Source organism: Mustela erminea, chromosome 18, assembly GCF_009829155.1.
Source record: "Mustela erminea isolate mMusErm1 chromosome 18, mMusErm1.Pri, whole genome shotgun sequence".
NCBI lineage: Eukaryota > Metazoa > Chordata > Mammalia > Carnivora > Mustelidae > Mustela > Mustela erminea.
In genome coordinates this window covers 47,005,138-47,027,383 of record NC_045631.1, presented here as the reverse complement: position 1 = coordinate 47,027,383, position 22,246 = coordinate 47,005,138, and the positions used below count along the sequence as shown (strand labels likewise).

The following is a 22,246-nucleotide window of genomic DNA, read 5'->3' as shown; positions in this document are numbered from 1 at the left end:
AATAACAGCTTTATTGAAATAATTCACAGGTCATACATCACCAATTTAAAGTGTATAATGGTTTTTAGGATATGTATTCAGACTTGTGTTACCATCACTATAATCAGTTTTACATTTTAGTCACCCCAAAAAGAAACCCTGGATCCATTAGCAGTCGTTTCCCATTTCCCCTCAATTTTCTCAGTCCGAGGTAGAAAATTTACTTCTTCCTCTATGGGTTTGCCTATTCTGGATGTTTCATAAGAATAGAATCATATAATATGTGGTCCTTTGTGACTGACTTCTTTCACTTAGCATGTTTTCAGGGTTCATTGATGTAGCATGTATCAGTACTTCATTCCTCTTTTATTGCCAAATAATATTCCATTGTATGAATCTACAACATTTTATTTATCCATTCATCAGTTGATGGACATTTGGGTTGTTTCCACCTTTTGACTATTATAATATTGTCACGAACATTCATGTACAAGTTTTTGTATAGGCATGTTTTTGTTCTCCTAGGAGTATATACCTAGGAGTATATATATACCTAGGAGTAGAACTGATGAGTTGTTGCAGTGACTCTGTTTAACCTTTTTTTTTTTTTTTTTTTTTAATTCGACAGAGAGGTCACAAGTAGGCAGAGAGGCAGGCAGAGAGAGAGTCGGGGAAGCAGGCTTCCCACTGAACAAGGAGCCTGATGCGGGGCTCCCTCCCAGGACCCTGGGATCATGACCTGAGCCAAAGACAGAGGCTTAATCCACTAAGCCACCCAGGCGCCCTCTGTTTAACCTTTTGAGGAACTGCCAGGCTGTTTTCCAAAACAGTTGCATTATTTTATGTTCCGACCAGCAATGTTTGAGGTTTCCACTGTTCTCCACATCCTTGCCAACACTTATCATCTCTTTTTGACTGTAACTGTTGCCACCCTAGTGAGTATAAAGTGATAACTCACTGTGGTTTTGATTCATATTTCTCTCATGACTAATGATGTCTAAGATGTTTTCATGTGCTTACTAGCTATGCATATATAGTATTTTTTGTCATTTAAAAATATAGTTTAATATGTCCTTTTGAATAGCAAAAGGCAAATTAAGGGAATCACAAATAAGCATGAAGGCCAAAGTAAAGTCTGAGATTGCCCTAGTCCAATCAGCCTAAGTCTACCAGGGCAAACCTGTAGTTCAACCAGGTCAGCTCTAGGCTCAGTGCAACAAGAAAAACTCCACACCCGAGGGATGGTGAGGTGTCTCACCAAACACAGGAAAAGACAATTATTATAGGATTGTGGGCAAAGGTGGAGGTTAGGTGAAATTTCAATGGAATAGAGTTCAATAGTCTCAACAGAATACAGAAGCTGTGTCAGCATCAGCCCTGGACTGCAAAGCAGACCGAGTTCAATTTCTGTGCAAACTACAAAACTCATGGGGAGTGCTGGATTCTGAAGCACCTGCTCTTAAGTTTTATACCTGGGTTGGAAATCAAGGCTGCAGCTCTGTCAGAGTGACTTAGATTCTCTGAAAGCAAGACTGTTAAGTCCTCATTCTCACTGGTAGGATTTCAAACAGCAAACTTTTCTGACAGTCTCTGATTTTAGAGAACAGTTTCTCAGCGAATTATATATTTAAAAAAACAAACAAACAGTTACTCAGAGAAGGGAACTTCTTTGACATTTTAAGTTGCAGGTGTGCTTGTGAGAAATATTGTTTCCTGTTAACTTTGCAGCTCGTTTTATGTGTCTATTTATCTGTGATGAATAGCAGGGCAGAATTTTACTTTCTCAGTTTGAGCTAATACTGTCTCAAGATAAATGCACAGATGACTGAACCGTCGCTAGAGCCTGGTTTTCAGGATCACTGAAATCATTTACAATGAGCCTTGGCCGCTCATTTGTTGGTGGGGCAGAAACAGAACTATTTACGCATCACCTTATTTCCTCTTCCTAGGCGTACAGGCAGACTACCTTTCTTAAACATCCTTGCAGTTAGGTTGGAATCATGTGGCTAAATTTGGCAGATATGGGCAGAACTCTTCCTAACATATTTTCCCCTTCCAAGCAACCTAGGAGGCCACAAGTTCTGGATGATGTAGCTGACCAACCCCCAAAGGACTTCACATAAGCAAAAAGTAACATTTTGTTGTGTTCAGCCTCTGAGGTGTGGCAGTTTGTTACTGCAGCTTAGCCCAGGCAGCACCACTCTCCCAGAGTGCCCCTTAAAAACTAAAGAGCAGGAGGGGAGCCTGGGTGGCTCAGTGGGTTAAATCCTCTGCCTTCGGCTCAGGTCATGATCCCAGGATCCTGGGATTGAGCCCCACATTGGGCTCTCTGCTTGGCGGGGGGCCTGCTTCCCTCTCTCTCTCTGCCTGCCTCTCTGCCTACTTGTGATCTCCCTGTCAAATAAATAAATAAAATATTAAAAAAAAGAAAAAACTAAAGAGCGGGAATCTCCTATTTCCCATCTGTGTCGTCAGACTGTACAGTACAGTTCTAACAGAGCCAGCAGGTGCTCATTTTGTCCCAAGGAGTCTAAACTCTTAAAGTGGTTTTTTGTTTTTTAAGTAGGCTCCACACCCAACATGGGACTTGAACTCACAGCCCCGAGATTTAGGGTCACGTGCTCTACTGACTGAGCCAGCCAGGAGCCCCATAAACTCTTAGAGTACGTACTTCTTTTCCCCAGACCCACTGCTGCCCCCAGCTCAATGCTTCTGTCACAATGGCAGATACTTGCCGAACACTGGGTCATGGAATCAATCACAATCTACCCTACTACTCTTCCCTTGAAATGATTTAATGGGAGCCCAGAATGAAAATAAAAATAAACAGGAGTATTCAACCAGGACTTAGAGCATCTGAACAGCAGTGGGGACAGGCACTCCTCCATCTTACCACGATGGGATGTAGGCTGAGGAAACTGGCTTGAACTTGGAAACCTTAGCCGGCATCAGAACCTGGTGTCCAAACCCACAGGGTCTGGGAATTATCATTTGTTATCCTTCGGAGCCAGCAGTTTACAGCATCCCGATGACTCCACCTCTTAAATCTCTTCATTTATGTCCTGTCCTTTCCTCCCCTGCTGCTCCTGCTTTAGTTCAGGCTTTTGCTTTCTCTCATCCTATTACAGTAGGGAACGGACTCCCTGTCGCATCCCCTACATGGACATTTTCTTCACTACCTCCTAAAGCACAGTTCTGAGCATGACTTGCCTCTACGTGAGTTTTCCAAAATCTCATACAGGTGTAAGGCCTAAAGTTCCTGAACTTCCTGCAATGCACAAAAGACTCTGCCTGATCTGACTTCTACTTACTTCTCCAGTGACAGTCCCCATTCAAAACCCCACATCAACTTATAATTCTCTGAATATGGCCACATTCTTTCTTGCCTCTATACACTGTACATGGATGTTCCTTCTGCTTTAAATATCTTTCCCTATTCCCAGAGAACTCCTACTGAGCCTTCAAAATTCAGTTTCACCATCCCTTGTCTTGTGAAGTTTTCCCTGACCTCCTCTAGCTCCTACACAGACATAGGGGATCACCTCCTCCTCAGGGCAACCAGTAAGCTTAAACACTCCCATAGTTTCAACACTGCCAGGAACTGTTTATCAGGAAGCAACTTGAGGTTCACAGCCCCTGGCACAGAGTAGGTGCTCTGTGTTTTAGTAAACGGAATGACTCAGGCTGTCAGATAGTATGATGGGCTGGGGAGGACTCTCGTCACCCAGCCAGTGTCTCTGGAACATGACCACAGTGGTAGAATGGGAAGAACTGAATTCATCACAAGAAGAAATTCAGTCAATCTATACATGTTCAAGTTTTATTACAAAGTGTGATGGGCAGAAAATACGGTACTTCTTATACAGGAGGCTGAAACAGAATGAAAGGGTGAAAATTAGGTTTAATATACTCAGGAAGCAAGAAATAAAGTCATAGATGTAACATTCCACTTTCAGGTGCCTTTGGAGTTGCCTTCAATGGAGATTTACCATTGTGGTCTCACAGCACAGTGTTAACATTTTATTACGAGCCCTGTGTACAATCAGTCCTGTGATAATAGTATTTTAAAAAAGAAAAATGGGATAGTACAGTTCTGCAAGGGGACAGCTTCCTCTCCACCTGACCATGGGAGGTCACAAAAGCTAGAGTATAGAGGAAAAGTTTAAATATATAACAATAAATGAAGTTCAGACGTACTAGGCTAGAGGAGACAGAAATTGATTGGTTAGAGCTTAACATCTTGGAGAACAAGGAATCTCCATTTCCTACATAGAGGTTTGTACAATCATGCTACAAGTTCACACTCGGGGGAGGAAGGGTGGGAGGTCACTGACAGGGTCATAAAATACACGGGAACCAAAGCAAGTGATCCACACTCAACTCAAGCCAAGTCAAAGCTTTAGCTCAACAAGTCTCGTTGCACACCAGGTTACCACAACCAACCCCAGGCGAGAGCATTTCTCTTCAACAGCAGACACCACGAGACCATAGCCAATGGGTTGTCCTAAAGGTGGGTCCTCGTAAGTTTTCTAGCTGTTACACAGACTGCCAACATCCTTCTTCTTGAGTTCATACTTTCACTAGCTTATTTGTTTCTGGTTTTATACCAGTCCAAGCCTCTTGGGGAAGGCACCCGCATGTTTCCAGACTTAAAAAACAATATCCACAAAGTAGCCTGGGAGGACCGGGCCGACACTATATAGTCACACCTTTGACTCTGAGAGCCAGTGGCAATGACAATGGTGGGAGAAGAAGAGGGTACAGGTGAGAAAGGCAGACAAAGCTCTGCAACAGGAGACACTGTGGGCAGCTGGCCCAGCCAGTACAAAGAGCCTTCTCCAGGGCTCGCAGTGACGCTCAGCTCAGCTCTTCTCCCTGGGAAATTTCAACTTAAGTGCCAGGCATGACCTTCTTTCCTCATCCTGGAGTGCAGGGAGTAAAGGGAAGCATCTGCTTTGAGAGAGGGGTCTACTTGAATGGTCTCCCTTACTCCAACCCAGGCAGGCAAAGAAGCTGCCACATTCTCAAACCAGGGGAGGCCCCTGCCATGTGGTAAACCCTGTAAGCTCCCAACTGTTCTTACCACCTCAGCCTTGAGGCCCAGCCTGCAGCAGGGAGAAAGTTCTATGGCGGCAAGGACAGAGGAAGAAAAAGAAAAGGGAAGGGAGGAAAATCGGCAGGACCGTGTACCACCTCTGCTTCCTCTGCTCTGTACAAGCCTACAACCAAGGACAGCCATGATCACGAATGGCCACGGGACTGCCAACACCTGTGGACTGTTGCCATCAACATCACCCATGGCTCAGTGCTGCAGGAAGGGGCTCCTCTGCCCGAGCTGGCATCCTGTCCCCACAATTAGACAGTGCCACAGATTATCTGACAGAAGTTCCAAAAAGGCTGACACGGGCTGAGGGCACAGCTTCATTCCATGGCCACCCCAGACCTTTCATGTCCTCTAATATCTTTTCCCTTGATCTAAAGAAACACTTACCACAGATTTTCTCCCATATCTTAAATCTCCTCCGAAAATTTCAGCCAAAACCATCATTAAAACCTTGTAGGACCCTCAACTTTTTCTGTACTCTCCTACCCCCAATCTTAACTGGTTGAGAGGTGATCCTGATTCTGGTAAGAAATTCTCACCAAGTGATCAAGTATCTTCCCTCTTCAAGCCCTTGACTGACAGCTCCATTCCTCCCTAGAAGGAGAGGGTTCCAACTCTTCTGGGTATAAATACTCAAGCCCCTGAATGACTTGTATCCATTCACCAACTCCCTGATGTGGAACCTGAAGCCAAATTTATTCAGCACCTCTCAGTCCCCTCAGAGTGGACAAGGAAAACAGGCAGCTTTGGCCCCATGGAGGCAGTGGGTAGAGGGGGCCACAGGAGCCACATGGAAGGGCCACCAATAGACACTTGCTTTTGTTACAACAACAGATCTTTGCTTCCCGGAGCATCCCTGGCTAAGAGGCTTTCTCAGTCTTGAGACTATAGAAATCCTCTCCTTAGCCATGAGGCCACCTGGCCTATGGTGTAAACGGAGGGTAAGAGAGCTGGGACTTCAAAACACCGGCATTTCTGCAACTGTGAGTGTGTGTGTGTTTGTGCAGGGAGACTGGGGAGTCTCACCTGGCCCCAGGTGGATGCCAGGGGGATGCCAGGGGGAGGAGGAGCACACTACAGGACCTAGGGAGGGAAGAAAGGTTTGGGAGCCACAGGACAAGGGAAAAAACCCACCAAAAGTTGTTGGTTTCCAGAATGATAGCAACTTTATGCAAATATATTCTAATTATTACAGACTAATTATTTCCCCTGATTGTTTTCCAGTTCCAGTTGACAAATCTCACCATGCAGACCATGCTTAAGTGCAGATCAGGAAAGAAATCTGAACATAGAACTCAGTGCGGTTAAATGTTGGCCCAGGAGGACCAGCCCCTCCTACCAGTCTGACCTCCATCTCAGACCCTTTGCCAGGGGAAGGACCCGATGGCCTCCTAGAGCAAGCTACCATCAACTCAGACTTGCTACCCTTAGGAGAGGGACCCTGGAACCAGCAAATACAATTACAAGCAAAGGAGGGCTCTAACCAAGAACTGCTCACTTTACACCTCTGAATGACACAGTGCAAATCTGGTAGTAAATGCAGCAAAGTCAACCTCAAGTGGAGGGCCAGCTAAAGAGCCTCAAAATTGGAATAAGAAAGTAAAAAAGTAGAAGGGGGAAGACACTAAGAAAGAGTCTTTTTCTTTGGACAAGCGCCTGTGTAGTAAAGCAAAGAGCTGGGACTTTGGAGACAAAAATACATCTGCCCTGGAAAAGGAGACTCAACCAGAAGAGTTTAAGGGCCCAGAAGAACAAAACTGTTTTGTTTCTCAAGAGCAGGTGAGAACACAAGTGGACAAAACCTTAAAGTGGCTTTAAGGTCTGCTACTCCCCTACTCAACACTGCACAACTCAGGGGCTAAAAAACCTATGGCAGAACACACTAGACCAAAGGCCCCCAAGACTGAGCATGTCCCAAACCCTGCCTGCCCAAAGACTCATCCAGCGCCCAAAGCACACACAAGCCCCCTCCATGGAACTCATACACACAACGGAAACAGACACTGCAGCCTGCAAGTCCAATACTGCTCAGCACCTAATGGAGGGGGGATGGGGCGGCTGGGGGTGGGTGCGGGAGGGTTGACAGACGCACTTTAACTGGCTGGCACCACAGCTACCTATTTACTCGATGGCCTGGGATTATCACAGCCCATTAGTCCACTCCTTCCAGGAGCTGGCAGTCCCCCACGCTCTAAAGGAGATCTTGTTCAGGATTAGAGGCACAGACTATGTGCCTCTGAAGTAGGACCCTCTCACTCAAAGAGCGGCCAACCATCAGTCACAGTAAACCAACCAACCAGAGATACCAAAGTTCAGCTTATAGACTGTGCTTGCCTATCACTCAAGACATGAAAGAAAATTGGCCTGGGACTTACATCAGGAGGGAAATACAGGCTTGGAAACTATGTCCTGGAAATGCATTCTAAGCTCAGCTTTTCTGAAACCATTCCCTTCAAGTCAGACACGCTGTCTCTCTCAGCTCGAACACTTTGCCAGCAGGTCCTGGGTGGGGGGGGGGGGGGGGGGGTTGTCAGACAGAGGTACTTGAGGAAGAAAAGGCTTCACATGTCTGTTTGGGAGCCCAGAATGTCCTTGAGAAGAGCCGGGCTCAGAAAAAGTGAGAGAACTGGCCGACTTCAGAGCACCGAGGCGGTTTGGGACTCCTGCTCAGGTATGTTGCACTCAGGCAGTGATTCAAGAAGGCAAACTGTTCATGGGGTCAAGGGCCCAGTGCTAGATCCAGGCACTGAGGGAAGAGAGGAAGTGCTCATGGGGTGGACTATGAAACAAAGGAAGAAACCAGGAAGAGTAAAATCCTTTTTGTAAAAAAATTAGCCTGATAGGTTAAAAAATATACAAAGTTTAAATTTGTTAAAGACACTGATAACAGGAAGAAAGACAACTCCAAACCGGTATCTGTTCCCACTTAAGTGCTAACATGACACAGACACAGAGCGCCGCCTTGGGCAGCAGACAGATAAGAGACATCTGGGGCAGATGAATACCAACACAGCCAGGGCCTGCGATGCTCATTAACGCAACAGCTGACAAACAAATACACAGAAAATTTTAATGGAGGAACCAAAGGAGAAGAGAAAAGGAGAGAAAAATCTTAAAACTCAGCCCTGGGCTGAGGAGGCGCCACACAGCACTGAGTCTGGCACAGACAGCGATGGGACGACCGGCCAGGAACTCCTAGAGCAGCTTCTGGTAACAGTGGTGCAAAGCAATGAGAGACATACTGGCCACCAGAAACACATTTCTTCTTACTTTGGGGATGGGGCAGAGGCAGGAAACACACAAGCCCCCGCCTCGTGGGCAAGGCGCTGCCAACGCTACACTCTGAGTATCTCCAGGCAGTTGTTGTAGCAGATGGCAATCCAGTCGGGCTGAGTCGATGCCCACTGCACGTTGTTGATCTCTCCTTCAGCTGTGTAGGCCAGGATCGGGTCCTCGATGGCCCGGGGCATTTGCTGGATGTCCCAGATGAGAGCCTGGTGATCATCCGCTAGTGACAGAGAAAGCCAGCAGCAATGTCACAATTCAGGCAAGGAGGAAATCGGTCCCCGCATTCAGGGTGGGCAGAGGGATCACAGTTTACAAAGCACTTGCTCACCAAGATCCCAGCGAGGGAGGTTTTATTTCAAGCCCCTGTTTTATAGATGAAGAAACCGAGACCCAGAAATGTTCAGGCACTTGCCCAAGCCATAGAGCTATGCAGCCAGTACACAGCGGAGCCAGCACTCAGAGCAAGGCCTCTGATGTGTCCCAGGGCCCCAGTTACTGCGGCAGAGTGAGGATGGCAGAATGGGACCCAGATGGGCACCTCTCACCTGGGACAAGCATCAAGAAAGGACCAGGGGATATAAAAATTATCCCCAAACATGTCATCGGCAGCCACTTAAAGTACCTGAGTGATTAAAAATCCCTCTCTGATGATTCAGCTTAATGGGGTTTTACCCCATATCATGAACTTCTATACTTTGATGAGGTGTTACATAAATGAGGTGAAATGCTGAGTGGACATGTGCTCTTAAAAAACAATTTTCCCTAGAAAAGGTACCTTCTTCACCCTGGGAAGCACCAGAAAGAAGGTAACCACCTGAAAAAAATACTTAAGCACATGAAAAAGGACTGGAAGGAAATATATCCAAATGAGAACAGTGGTACTATGAGGCTGGCAGAGTTATGAGCTATGTTTACTTTTTACCAGTCGGTGAGTAGTCTGTAATGTGATCATTCACTTTTATAATCAAAACAGTAAGTCCTTAGACTTAAGAGAATAAAAATAAAAAGGCAACGACCTTCAATATCACAGTGTCCCCTGATCCCATCAGCCCGTCCTGATGTGAAAACCTGTCTCTGATACACAGATCTGAGGAGCCTAACAGGCCATGCTCACGTGGGCAACACTAGACACTCGTGCCATGGCCATATAACCCAGGCGAGGTACAAGATGCCCTTCCTAGGGACAATCTCTGTCAGGGGCTCTGGGGAGCTGTTTGCAATGCTCAGCACATCTACAGCACTAAGTTCCTTCTCCTCAGAGCCCCTCTCAACCAAGCACATTCTCCAGCCACAGCTCCTTCAGCTGAAGGGACTCTGGACAGGTACAACACACACAGCAGCGAGCAGGGCAAAAAAGCCACCAGGAGCGGAAGACAAACTTGGGGGGCACTCGTGCCATTCTTCAGGAACAAGGACCACACCGGTTTTTTCTTCCTTCTCCCACCCTTCCCTAGCCACACCCCTGGAAAAAAAGGCAATCATGAAGGAGTCAGCCCACAGCCTGAGGTGCAGAGGAAGGCAGAAGGCCCCTAACTGCTCCTCAGTGCCATAAAGGCATGGGGAGAGGGCCAAATACAGGAAAAGGTTCATGCCTTTCAAATGAATACTAAAATAGTGCAAACCCACCAAACTACTCTGCTCCTCTGGCTTCATAATGAGCAAGGAAATGAGGATGTTACTTATGAGTGAGGAAAGGAGACAGTATGTTAGAAAGAAACCCAAGGCACCAAAAATGAAATAGATAAGAAGCAAAACATCATGGGATGAGAGTGGAATTCTGTCTGTATAAAATAAAGGGGCAGACATTCGTACTGGGGGGGCGGTATGTGGAGGCATGTACCCTCATAAAAAGGTCTCGAAGGAGACACGCTGTTGTCAGAGGTCACCACTGGAGAGTGGGACTGAGGTGGACACAGGACAGGAAGGAGAAAAGATGACTTTCACCTTCCTATTTTATATACCTCAGTATTATTTTAATTTTTTAAAAGATTTTATTTATTTATTTGACAGACAGAGAGATCACAAGTAGGCGGAGCAGCAGGCAGAGACAGTGGGGGAAGCAGGCTTCCTGCTGAGCAAGGAGCCCAATGTGGGGCTCGATCCCAGGACCCTGGGATCATGACCTGAGCCGAAGGCAGAGGCTTAACCCACTGAACCACCCAGACTATTTTAATTTTTAATAACAGACTTACATTATTCCTAGAATAAAAGCACACTGACAGGGTATTTTTAAGGGGTACTCTTTTGGGTCTGGCAAATGGTAAGGTGGGGACTATAAGTCTCACCCCACTGATCAAGCCACACAGGGCCTTCAACACCTCCAAAGACTACTGCAAGGCAGCTCTGTCTCCCCAGGAGTGCCAACCTTGGCCATTCCCGAACATTCTGTTCCATCTAAGAGACACTGCCTCCCTTCTCCACAGTCCTGAATCTGAGTCCTCTGGGCCAACCTGGATTTCAGGGAGGCACAGCCTACAACTGATCCATGTTGTAAACAGTATAGGGCAGGAGCTCTGCTACCACTGAGGGTACAGGATCTTCTGGATACGTGTACTTCTCCAATTTCACAAGTGGAGGGAGGCTCTCTGCTGAGCTACTTTGCTAAATCTCTCAAACCACCCTTTGGAAATAGCAATGATTACAGTTCTAAGGAGACAGAGGGAGACCTCCTCGCCTTGCCCTCCCTGTGGCTTGTCCCCACACCCCGCCACCATGATTACCTGCGGTACAGATGTGGCAGGATGAGTGTGGGGCCCAAGCGATGCCGTTGACACATGCTCGGTGGTTGTTCAATCTGGCGACAGGTGTGCAGGGGACTCGGACATCCAGAATCACTACCTGCAGAAATAACAAGTGAATGGCTCAGGAACTTCAGGGTGTAACAGGAAAAAACAAACAAGACATTACACAAGGAAAACATAATTCTAAAGCATAACATGTTCATTTGTGGATTTAAGAGAGGCAGACGGTCTGGGGCCAAAAGCAGCTATAGGATTGAGGAAAAAGACAAGACTAAAAGCAAAGACACAGGCAGTTTGTAGTCTATGTCTTAAGCAATGTAGGGCATTTCGACTGATAAGGAAGGGGAGAAGGAGGAGTAGGTAACATGAGTTTGGATAATAGGACCAGGTCCTGTTTGGTGCTTATACTAAGAATTCTGCGCATGCTCAGTGGACAGAATGAGAGGCCTCTCCCCACAACCCCCAAAGCAGAATCTGAAATGTAAGAAGTCTGAGGTACCAGCTTCCCCAAAAGTTAATCACTGCTTCATCTCCACCCACACTTCATTGCTTTTATTAAGAAACAGGCCACGAAGAGTTGTCATTTCTATGTCTGTTTGCTAAAGCTGGAAGAATCTGTCCAGACCACTGAAGAGGAAAAGTTCCTGTGTCAGCACCGTAAGCACGTATGATCTGGTCTGCTTTTTAGACACTGCTTTTCTTGGCTCTAACACCAATGCTCCAAGTTTTAAAAAGTTCTTAACACGCAGTCCTTGTTTTAGACCAGGCTGACTCAGTCCCAGTGCTGCTGACCTTTTGGGTCTGATCATTCTTGAGCGGGGTGGGGGGTACTCTTGTACACGGGATGTTTAGTAGGACCCCTGGCATTCGCCCACCAGATACCAGCAGCACTGCCACCCGCCCCCGAGTCGCAGAAATCCAAAATGTCTTGACATTTTTAAAACTCCACTGGAGAGGAAACTGCCACCGGCTGAGAACCACTCTTCTAGCTGCCCTCACTAGTGCCACAGACAGGAGGCCATGCTGTGGGCAGCCCGGAGCAGGGTACTCACCTCCATTCCATCCATGGCCATGGTGGCCAGGTAGTTAGGGTCCTGCTTGTTCCAGCAGAGGCGAAGCAGTGGGTGATGCTGTGGGTCTTCGTAAATGATGGTGCTGTGTTCTAGATGACGAAGGTCAAACATCCGCACCGAGCCATCAGCGCCCACAGAGGCAAACATGTCCCGGCCACCCCCAGCCCGACTAAATGCAATATCATAGACCTGTTGGTGAATAAGAAGCTTCAGTCAGATTCAGATCCGGGACCTTCTTTTCCTGTACCAGGGAACTCTATCATCCCTACTTCCCCTCTACCCCCCTCGTGACACAGAAGAAGGTCAAGACAGCCAAACAGTATCTGTGAGTACTGGCGCCTGAGACCTCTAACCTCCCTGACTTTCTGCTATGCAAACTGGCTGGCTTCCTCCTGCATTCCTGCTTTCTGAGTCTGTTTCCTCCAACCTTTCATGATAAGACAAAGAGCAGAAACCCTGCTGAGCCGTAGCGCACAGGGCGGAGCAAGTGTTCCATATGGGGTCAGCCCGTGGCTGTCCTCCGCCACACTACAAAATCCAGATGTTTGTTTCCTGGGCCGTGATGGCTTTCGTTTGTGTGTGATCAGAGACAGACCCATGCCCACATTAAGGCCACTGATTTGAGAGGTGGAGGCAGCCCTCCTGTGGTGCTTACTAACAGCCACTCGGGCTCTGCTGTGAAACCTGGACCTGAGACTCATTTTCATGAATGAAGAGCAGTTTCAAATCATGGGACACTCAGGGGTTCCTGTCTTCACGGGGAGGTTCGGGATCACTCTCTTGTCCTAGGACATGCTTTATTTCTTCTCCCAGTTGGTTTGTACTCAGAAGTGAGTCAATTTAGGTTTTGAATCATTGTTTTCTCCATTTATTACCTCCTGCAAACACTGCACACTAATATCTATGAGAAAACAGAGGCAGAGGGCAACAGAGCCTCAGAGAAAGAAAGGGATGAAGAGAGACAGACAAAGCCAGAGCCAGAGCAAGAGAGAGAAAAACTGAAAAACTAGTGCCAAGGATCTCCTGGGGTCAAACATAGCAACAGCTGACTTCTGAGGAGACACAAGTGGCATCTCTCACTAAATACTGGGACTCTAGCCTTCTTGAGGTTCTGCCTACTAAGGGACATTGCCAAAGGAACATCTATTTTTATATGACCTCATAAATTCCTTTTCCTCTGGCTGACTATGAAATCACGCTTCTCTTTCTATGGTTGGAACTAAGAGTGGTTCAAAAGCGAACTGGGCCAGTCATCACAAAGAGGCCTGACAGATCACAGCTCCGTCCAGCACCGTCCAGCCATGGTAGGGCATGGGTATATTTACAAGATGTGTTGCCCACGGGCTGGCTGCCAAGAACTCCCAGGGACAGGGACACCATGGCTACACTGCTAAGTGCTTAGGTGCCACAGGCAATGTGGCTGAGTTTGTCAAGCTCTCTCAGCTCCTTCCTCTGTGCTCCATCTGGGCATTTCCTCCTAAACCAAGGGAAGGTGACAACTCCTGGGTATACATTTCCCTCCTCCACACGCAGCCCTCTGGCAGGCAGCAACAAGGAAGAGCTTCCAAACAAGTCTCCACTTTGCCAGAGACGTGGACTGAGGAAGAGCAAAGGTCTAGCAGGTGTCACTGTGTCTCTGAGAGCCACCGTCCCAGGGCTATTGCTTCAAGGCCAGGGTGCTGGCCCAGGGCCCATCTGCCATTAAGATCCATCCCTGGCCCTTGCCCTAGGGAGAAGCTAAGGTATTTCTCATTCCCTCTCTCTGTACCCTCAAGTGTCTTTGCCAATGGCTGTGTCCCCTCTGTGGTTGTAGCTTTTGCTGGGGAGACTCAGCCCCTGGGCTCCAGGAACCCTGTCTCCTCCCTTTGCCCCTCTGGCCTACAGGCAGCAGCAGCTTCCTGCTCCTATTCTCCACATGACCTCACCGTTGCCAGTGTGGCTTCCCAGCTTCACCATCATCTGTGTGAGCAATGCCCTAGGTTAAATCCCAAGTTTAAATATTTAGAGTAGTTGCAGTCTTCTGGGTTGGACCCTGACAGAGAAGAGTAGACGAGGTTGTCACAGAACTAAAATGTAGCAACCTGTTCCACTTGATGTCAAGAGGGTTTCCAGAAGTTCCTTATTGGTCCTCTCTGTCAGACAAACTCTTCCTTTGCCCCTTGGCTTAGCAGCAGCTAAGTTGAGCAATCTTGTAACAGAGCTTACCCTGAGGAGCACAGAAAGCCAAAGACCAATCCCTTTCTAAGAGTGATAAGCTGGTCACCATCTTCCCATTCTGAGGACCTCAAGTGTCTGACCTGAGGTCAAGGCGTTCCTTTTATCTGTACTAATACTCCTTGCCAAGCAGGGTAAGGGAGAAAAGAAAAAGAAACATGACCCACAGGAAATCAGAGTACAAGAAACATGGCTCTGGGAGAAAAAAAATTTATGACCAGTTTCCAAAAGCTCTCCTCAGAAGAATGCTTTGTCAAAACACAATCACAAATAGCTCTCCTCGGCTTTTCCAACAAACACAGGAGAAACATCACCATGAAAATAAACCATATTCCATTCCAGACTGTATTGAAAGTATTAAGGAACATACTAGAATTTCATAAAACAAGTTGAGAGAAGAAATGATGATTTAGATTTGTCTGCCAAAAAATTTTCCCTCTTCCTGGTTTCCCCCACTTCCCTCCCCTCCAAAAAGTAAATATATTTCAAGGTAAGTGTTATTTTTCAATCCCATCAAGTCCACTAAGAGAGTTCATTATTACAAAACAGCAATCTCTGGCACAAAAACTATATATGTAGATTAGGTTGCTTGTATCAGCCAAAAAACCACATTAGTTTACAACATTGTTGTTTTTCGCTATTTTGACATATTACCATTTTCATTTTCAACAAGACATCGGCATTAGGATTTTCCACATACTTTGCACAACAGTGAGAGGGTGGTCTGACCTCGAACTAAAGGCACAGAAAACAGCTGAGGAAAGCAGAAAGAGGAACAGCATCATTACCTCCTTGTCATGCGCGATCAGTTGGGTCTTCACATGACCAGACACAAGATTCACTCGCCCCAACACCTGCCCTGTCTCCAGCCCCCAGATGGTACAAGTCGTATCAATGCTGGAGGTACCTGGAAACAACCAGTGCAAGTCAGTGGCTGACAGGAGTGAGGCTTCCCTCCTTGTGTCTACTGCTCTGTGTAGCCCAGGAGACGACATGCCTCAGATACTTACTAGGCAACAAGAGTCAAGTATTCAATCCCTACCCCAGGACCTCAGACTCTGCTAACTGCAGAGACAAGATATACACATAGGGAAGCTCAGATCCATATGAGGAATTAATTACTACATTCCATATTTGGCCTCTGTCCCTCTGGCCCGTTTTAGGCTGATCCATGGACCGCAGGCCCAGTGTTTTATCTGAGGAAATGCATCTCTGCTTCTTCAAAAAGGACTACGTACCCCCTTGCCCCCTTACCTAACAGATAGGGATCCACCTCATTCCAGTCAAAGGAAGTTAGAGGAGCACAGAAATCTGAGTTCTTGTTATTGTTTAGCAAACATTCCAGCCGGGTTTCTGTTTCACCAACCTGAAGGAACAACAATTTTTAAAAATCAGCCAGTCTTATCTTCACAGAAAACCTTTAAAAGCTCTGTTTAGACAATATATTATTAAACAGAAGACACAGGAGAAAAACATTATTATCCTAGAGTAATAAAATCCAGAGGAACTCCTCCAAATGCTACTTCTTTCCAAGCTTTCTCCTCTGTCCCGCTTTGTTTTTCCCAACTCTCACCCCGAGACATTCCTAGAGGAGTGGTCTCCTCACCTTGCCTGACCTGGAACCTCTGCTCCCTGCCTGGCACTACTCCGGGCCAGAAGAGACGCCGCTGCAGACGCACTCAGCTGAGAGAGGAGGTGAGGCTCCACGGTCCACTCACACACTCAACTGGAATCAATGACCTGGTATTTTGTTTTTAAATTACTCAAAAATATCTTGGCTATAGACAGAGTAACAAGCCTCAAGCCTCCCCCCCCCGCCCCCCCACAGAAGGTTCTCTTCATTTCACCAGGTTCGCTGAGCCTCTCAAGTTTCCAGGGCTGACTGTAGCCTGACCACAGCAGGACTTCAAGGAATCCCGGCTAGATTTACGGGGGAATCTGCTGAACCAATAAAGGCCATTCCAGAATCACTCCCATTTGCTTCTCCTGGGCTACAGGGACACTTGCTGCCTCCAACCCCAGTCAGTTCTGCGACTCCACGCTGCTTAGTGACAGCTAACATGGAGAAAGCCCAACAGTCTGGCCGCTGACTGAACACCTGCTCACCCTCCACACACGAAGATAGTCGCCACTTGTCGCCAGTAGGTCTGGATAGACGCCTTTTGTGTCGGGGATCCACATGAGCTTTGTCGTGGGGTACGGATGGTCAAAAGTGTTTCTGCAAATAAACTCCGAACTCTCTTCATCTAAACCAACAAGCTGGACCTGTAACACAACCAAAGTGAGCCATGGAGAAACATCTGTGTGAATACCTCAGATCCTTCCCCCTACTTCCCAACGCCTCGCCTAGTCCTGTACTTAACACAAAAGCATGTGTCAAAGGAGCCTTCAAGAAAGCAAACCACTGGGGCACCTGGGTGGCTCAGTTGGTTAAGGGTCCAACTCTGGATTTCGGCTCAGGTCATAATCTCAGTCGGGGTTGTGAGACTGAGTCCCTCCATCAGGCTCTGAGCTGGACCCGGAGCCCGCTTAAGATTCTCTCTTCCTCTCCTTCTGCCCCTCCCTCCACCCTCCTCCCCAGAAAGAACCCAAACCCACTGTAAGTGGCAAAAAAGTGGTTGCCACTGGGGTGCCTGGGTGGCTCAGTGGGTTAAGCCTCTGCCTTTGGCTCAGGTCATGGTCCTGGGATCGAGCCCCATGTTGGGCTCTCTGTTCAGTGGGGAGCCTGCTCCCCGCCCCCGCCTGCCTCTCTGCCTACTTGTGATCTCTCTCTCTCTCTAGAATAAATGAATAAAATATTAAAAAAAAAAAAAGTGGTTGCCACTGACGGCAAAGTTCCCTGGTTTCCAGCCACGTTTTCTTAAGAGTTGATTTGGACCAATATTAACGTCCATTCTTTTTTGTCAAACTCAGTCCGGCTCAATGAGAAATGCCACTCGGTATACAGTTGTTTATTGATGTCCACTGACTGGAAGATGGAATGGGGGAATTTTTGGTAAAGACCCATAGTAAGTGGACAAGCACCAACTGGACCACAGAAAAACAGAATTCCTAGTACTGCTGCCTAACTTCAGTCTCAGATACCACTGTCTTCCTGCTTCTTCTTTTTTTTTAAACAATTTTATTTAGGTACAGCTGCATGCAGTAGAAGTCATTTAAGTATACAGTTCAATGACACAGAATGTGTACATGCACAAAGGTACACACTTGGGAAACCCCCCATGGTAATTAAGATACCGAACATTTCTATTACCCCCCAAAAGTTCTCTTGGGTTCCTGTGCAGTTAACCCCTTACCCGCAGCCCCAAGCAACCACTGATCTGTAGTTCTGGCCTTTCTGTAACACCATACAAAGGAAATCATATGGTCATGAGTCCTGGGACGGCTACTTCCAGCACAAAGCTCCTGAGATTCATCCACATTACTGGGTGTATCAGTAGCACCTTCCCTTTCATTGCTGAAAACACTGCATTATGCAGAAACACTATAATTTATGTATCCATTTACCAGCTGGTGAATTTTTAGGTTATTTCTAGTTTGGGACCATTATAGATATTGCTATGAATACTTATGCATTAAGTTTTTCTTGGACAAGCTTTCATTTCTCTTGGGTAGACAACTGAGAGTAGAACTGCTGGGTCATGTTGTAAATGTAGGTTTAACTTGATTAAAAGACAAACGGCCAACTGTTTTTTGAAGTGGCTGTGTCCTGCACTCCCACTATATTCCACTCCTCTACCATAGGAGAGGTCCACCCCCTCCACATCCCTGGTCAACGCTTGGTGTTGCCAGCTTTAAAAAAAAAAAAAAAAGAAAAAAAAATCATTCTAACAGGTGTATAGCAATATATTAAATTGCATTTTCTCACTAATGATACTGTGTATCTTTTCATATGCTTATTCTCCACTGAAGCCTGTTCAGGTATTTTGTCCTTTAAAAAAAAAAAAAAAAAGACTTGGCTTTTTTAGACTCAGAAAAATTGGGCAGAGAGTAGTGTTCCCATGTACCTCCTGCCCCTACACTTACCCACCACATCCACTATCAAAGCACCTGCACCAAAATGGTACATTTGTTCAACTGATAAACCTACACTGATAATCACCCAAAGTCTATAGTTTATAGAGTTCGCCCTTGGTGTTGTATGATCTGTAGATTACGACATGTATCCACCATTACAGAATCACACAGAGTAGTTTCACTTCATCATTTACCAGGTTTTTTTCTTATTTACTGAGTTCTGAGAGTTCTTTGCATATTCTGGATATAAGCCCCAGTTGTGTTTTGCAACTATGTTTCCAGAGTCTACAACTGTTCCACCATTTTCTTTCAGTGTTTTTTGAAGAACAGAAATTTTATTTATTTTCAAAAAGTTTTATTTATTTAAGTAATCTCTACACCCAATGTGGGGCTCAAATTCATAAGCCGGAGATTAAGAGTCATGTATGCTCTACAGCCTGAGCCAGCCAGATGCCCCAAAGAACAGAAATTATAAATTTTGAGGATGTCTGTTTAGCATTGCTTTTTCTTTTCTTTTCTTTTTTTTTTTAAACTAAAGGTTTTTGTGTCCGTGCTAGGAAATCTTTGCCCTACTGCAGGCCAAACATTTTTTATGTTTTCTTCTAAAAGTTTTATAGCTTTAGGCTTTACATTTACATTTCAAGTTAATTGCTTTGTACGCTGTGAAGTATGAATTAAGGTTCGCTTTTTTAATATATGAATGTCTGACTGTCCCAGCATCATTTGATTAAAAACTATCCTTTCTCCTTTGAATTACTTTGGCCACTTTGTTGAAAATCAATTGACCACGTATTTGTGTATCTATTTCTGAACTCTCTATTCTGACCTATTGATCTATAAGCCTATCTATTTACCAGCACCACACTGTCTTGATTATAGCAGCTTTCCAGTGAAGTCCTGAAATCAGATGGTGTAAGTTCTTCAACTGTTTTGTTTTCAGACTGATTTAACTATTCCATACATTAGCTTTTCTGTGTACATTTTAGAACCAGATTGCTAAATTCTACAAAAAGCCTGCTAAGATTTGGCTTGGGATTGTGTTGCACCTATAAATCAGTTTGGAAAACTGATCTCTTAATAATAATGAGTTGTCTAGCCCCAAAACAGCCTATTTCCCCATTTATTTAGGCTTTAATTTCTTTCAGCAGTGTTTTGGAGTTCTTAATGTACCAGTCTTCCATTTTTTTCATTAACTTTATTCCTAAGTGTTTTTTATCCTATTATAAATGAAATTGTTTTAAAAATGCTATTTCCGGGGCACCTGGGTGGCTCAGTGGGTTAAGCCTCTGCCTTCGGCTCAGGTCATGATCTCAGGGTCCTGGGATCGAGCCCCACATCAGTCTCTCTGCTCAGCGGGGAGCCTGCTTCCTTCTCTCTCTCTGCCTGCCTCTCTGCCTACTTGTGATCTCTGTCAAATAAATAAATAAAATCTTTAAAAAAATGCTATTTCCAATTGTTTATTGGCACTACATGGAACTGACTTTTGTACATTAATCTTGAATCCTGTATCTTTGGCAAATCAGTTATTAGGGTTTATTTGTTTTTTTTTTTTTTTAAAGATTTTATATATTATTTATTTGACAGAGAGAGATCACAAGTAGGCAGAGAGGCAGGCAGAGAGAGAGAGAGGAGGAAGCAGGCTCCCTGCTGAGCAAAGAGCCCGATGCGAGACTTGATCCCAGGACCCTGAGATCATGACCTGAGCCGAAGGCAGCAGCTTAACCCACTGAGCCACCCAGGCGCCCCAGTTATTAGTTTTAATAGCCTTTTTTTGGGTAGATTCCTAGGGATTTTTCTATGTACATTTATAGATCTTGCCATCCATGTCTTTTAAAAACTTCATAATGACCAAGTCTAAATATTCATTTTTATGGAACATCTACAGGCTTTCAAAGATCAAAAAATATAATGTGTTAGGGGAGATGATGTATGAAGATGTAAAAGGAGAAAAAAAACCCACTGTCCTAAAACACAGTAACAATGCCCTAAGATAGCAATAAAAGTGATATCACAGGTAATACATGATAAGCTGCTTATTTATAACATAGATAACTGGTAACAGTTTAGAAGAAAGCAGTAATTCAAAGGAAAAGTAGGTAGGACTTGAGCAGTCTTCAAAAGTGCATGGAAAGGTTCTGGGGAGGCAGAGAAGAAAGAGACGGCACCCCAGGCAGATGGGAGAGAAGGAACAAATCAATGTACTAAGGCGACAAACTAAATGACCTAGCTGGTGGCAGCATGAAAACCTGTTTGAGAGGAACTATCTGAGAGAACAGTGCAGACAGGGCTGGGAAGGTGTGCCTGGGGCAAGCTGCAGAGTCCAGAAAGCAAACTGAGAACCTAGGTGGGCTTTCCCCTGTGAAGGCGTCTGAGAAGGTGGCAGGAGGGCTATGAGGCCTTGGAAGTAAGAGTATGAGGCCTGGTAATGCTGGGCAGGACTGTCTGCCAGGCAAGAGGCTCAGCCCAGAGACCCACAGGAGAACTGGAAAAGGTTAAGGGCCTATGGTGATAGTGAGAATGGCAAGGGACAAGCACAGGTGGCCAAAAGAGGAATTTTTGACCAAATGAACAGTTCTTTGAGAATTCAGAATTTTCCAGAAAATAATGCATAAAGAAGGAAGATTCAAGATGGAACAGTGAAAATTTGCATCAGCCCTCCTGGGGGAGGAAGGAGAAAACAGATGAGAAGTTAAATTTGTGGGCTGTTTGGGCAGAATAAAGAATAAGTCTCTCATATAGATTTTGAGCCAGATATTTCATACATGTACTTATTCGATGAATCTTAATGAGTAGCTACTAGGTGCCAAACACTGTTCTAAGTGCTGGGGATATGGCACCGAGTGCAAGAGACAAAATCTCCCTAACCATGCAGAGAACACCGTGAGACTACACTTCCTTCTTCTACCTTTCAAGCCATCAGAGATCTCCCCTCAACCTTGAAATGTCAGATCCTGCAAGCATTTGCCACTTGGATCCTCTTAAGTAGATATTCAAGGCTCTCCACCCCCAGCCCTAGCCTATTCTACCTCCATCTTATTTATCTAGTCACTGCTTCTCATCTTTTTCAGGTTCCTTTCCTTACACGGCCCTCTATGCTTGCAAAACCCTCCTACTTCCTTTCCATAGACCTAAATCCCACCCAATTTTAATACAGCACAGTGGCATCAGAAACCAGGGCCCTTTCCTTACCACTTGCTAGCTGTAGGACATGTTACTTAACTTTGCTAAATTGGTTTTCCCATCTGTAAAGTGAAGACATTCACAGTTACCTAAGAGTTCTTGGCAACACTCTTTGCTTACTACTATGCCTCACCTCCTTCATAAACTACTTGCAGTCTTCCTGGTACAGTGCTCTTTCCCACTGATCTGTACCATCCATTTGGTGAGTAACCCCATACTGCCAAATCAAAGTACTTAGATTGCTGTCTTCTGTTATTTCACTTGGGAAATGCCTTAAAAACAGGACCTGTCTTACTTCTGCTTATACTACAGACAGCACTGGTAGTCTCCAAATTTGGCCATCAAATCTACCTGGAGCTGGGGCCCCCAACTCTAGCCCAAGATTCTGACTCAACAAGTGTCAAGTAGGGCCCAGGAATATATTCTTAAGAACCTCCCTGGAGGGACGCCTGGGTGGCTCAGTTAGTTGGACGACTGCCTTCGGCTCAGGTCATGATCCCGGGGCCCCGGGATCGAGTCCTGCATAGGGCTCCCAGTTCCACGGGGAGTCTGCTTCTCTCTCTGACCTTCTGCTCGCTCATGTTCTCTCTCACTGTCTCTCTCTCAAATAAATAAATAAAATCTTAAAAAAAAAAAAAAAAAAAAAAAAG

The 22,246-nt window shown here is 45.7% G+C and overlaps 1 protein-coding gene across 2 annotated transcripts in view; it reads right to left on the bottom strand.

Moving 5' to 3' along the window:
* Positions 1–3,777: 3,777 nt before the first annotated feature.
* Positions 3,778–22,246, bottom strand: part of DCAF7 (DDB1 and CUL4 associated factor 7) — a 32,142-nt gene continuing 13,673 nt past the window's right edge. Inside the window, exons 2-8 of one of the 2 annotated variants that reach the window (XR_004280481.1) lie at positions 16,506–16,664; positions 15,654–15,765; positions 15,188–15,306; positions 12,165–12,374; positions 11,092–11,209; positions 8,354–8,591; positions 3,786–3,849 (exon numbers count right to left, since the gene is read on the bottom strand). Coding sequence is in view for 1 of the 2 variants with exons in the window: in XM_032320297.1 (XP_032176188.1) it covers positions 8,419–8,591; positions 11,092–11,209; positions 12,165–12,374; positions 15,188–15,306; positions 15,654–15,765; positions 16,506–16,664 (891 nt within the window). In the remaining variant the exon portion in view is untranslated. Of the gene's footprint in view, positions 8,592–11,091; positions 11,210–12,164; positions 12,375–15,187; positions 15,307–15,653; positions 15,766–16,505; positions 16,665–22,246 lie in introns of both variants that reach the window. The other variant, XM_032320297.1, reaches the window with a different exon arrangement.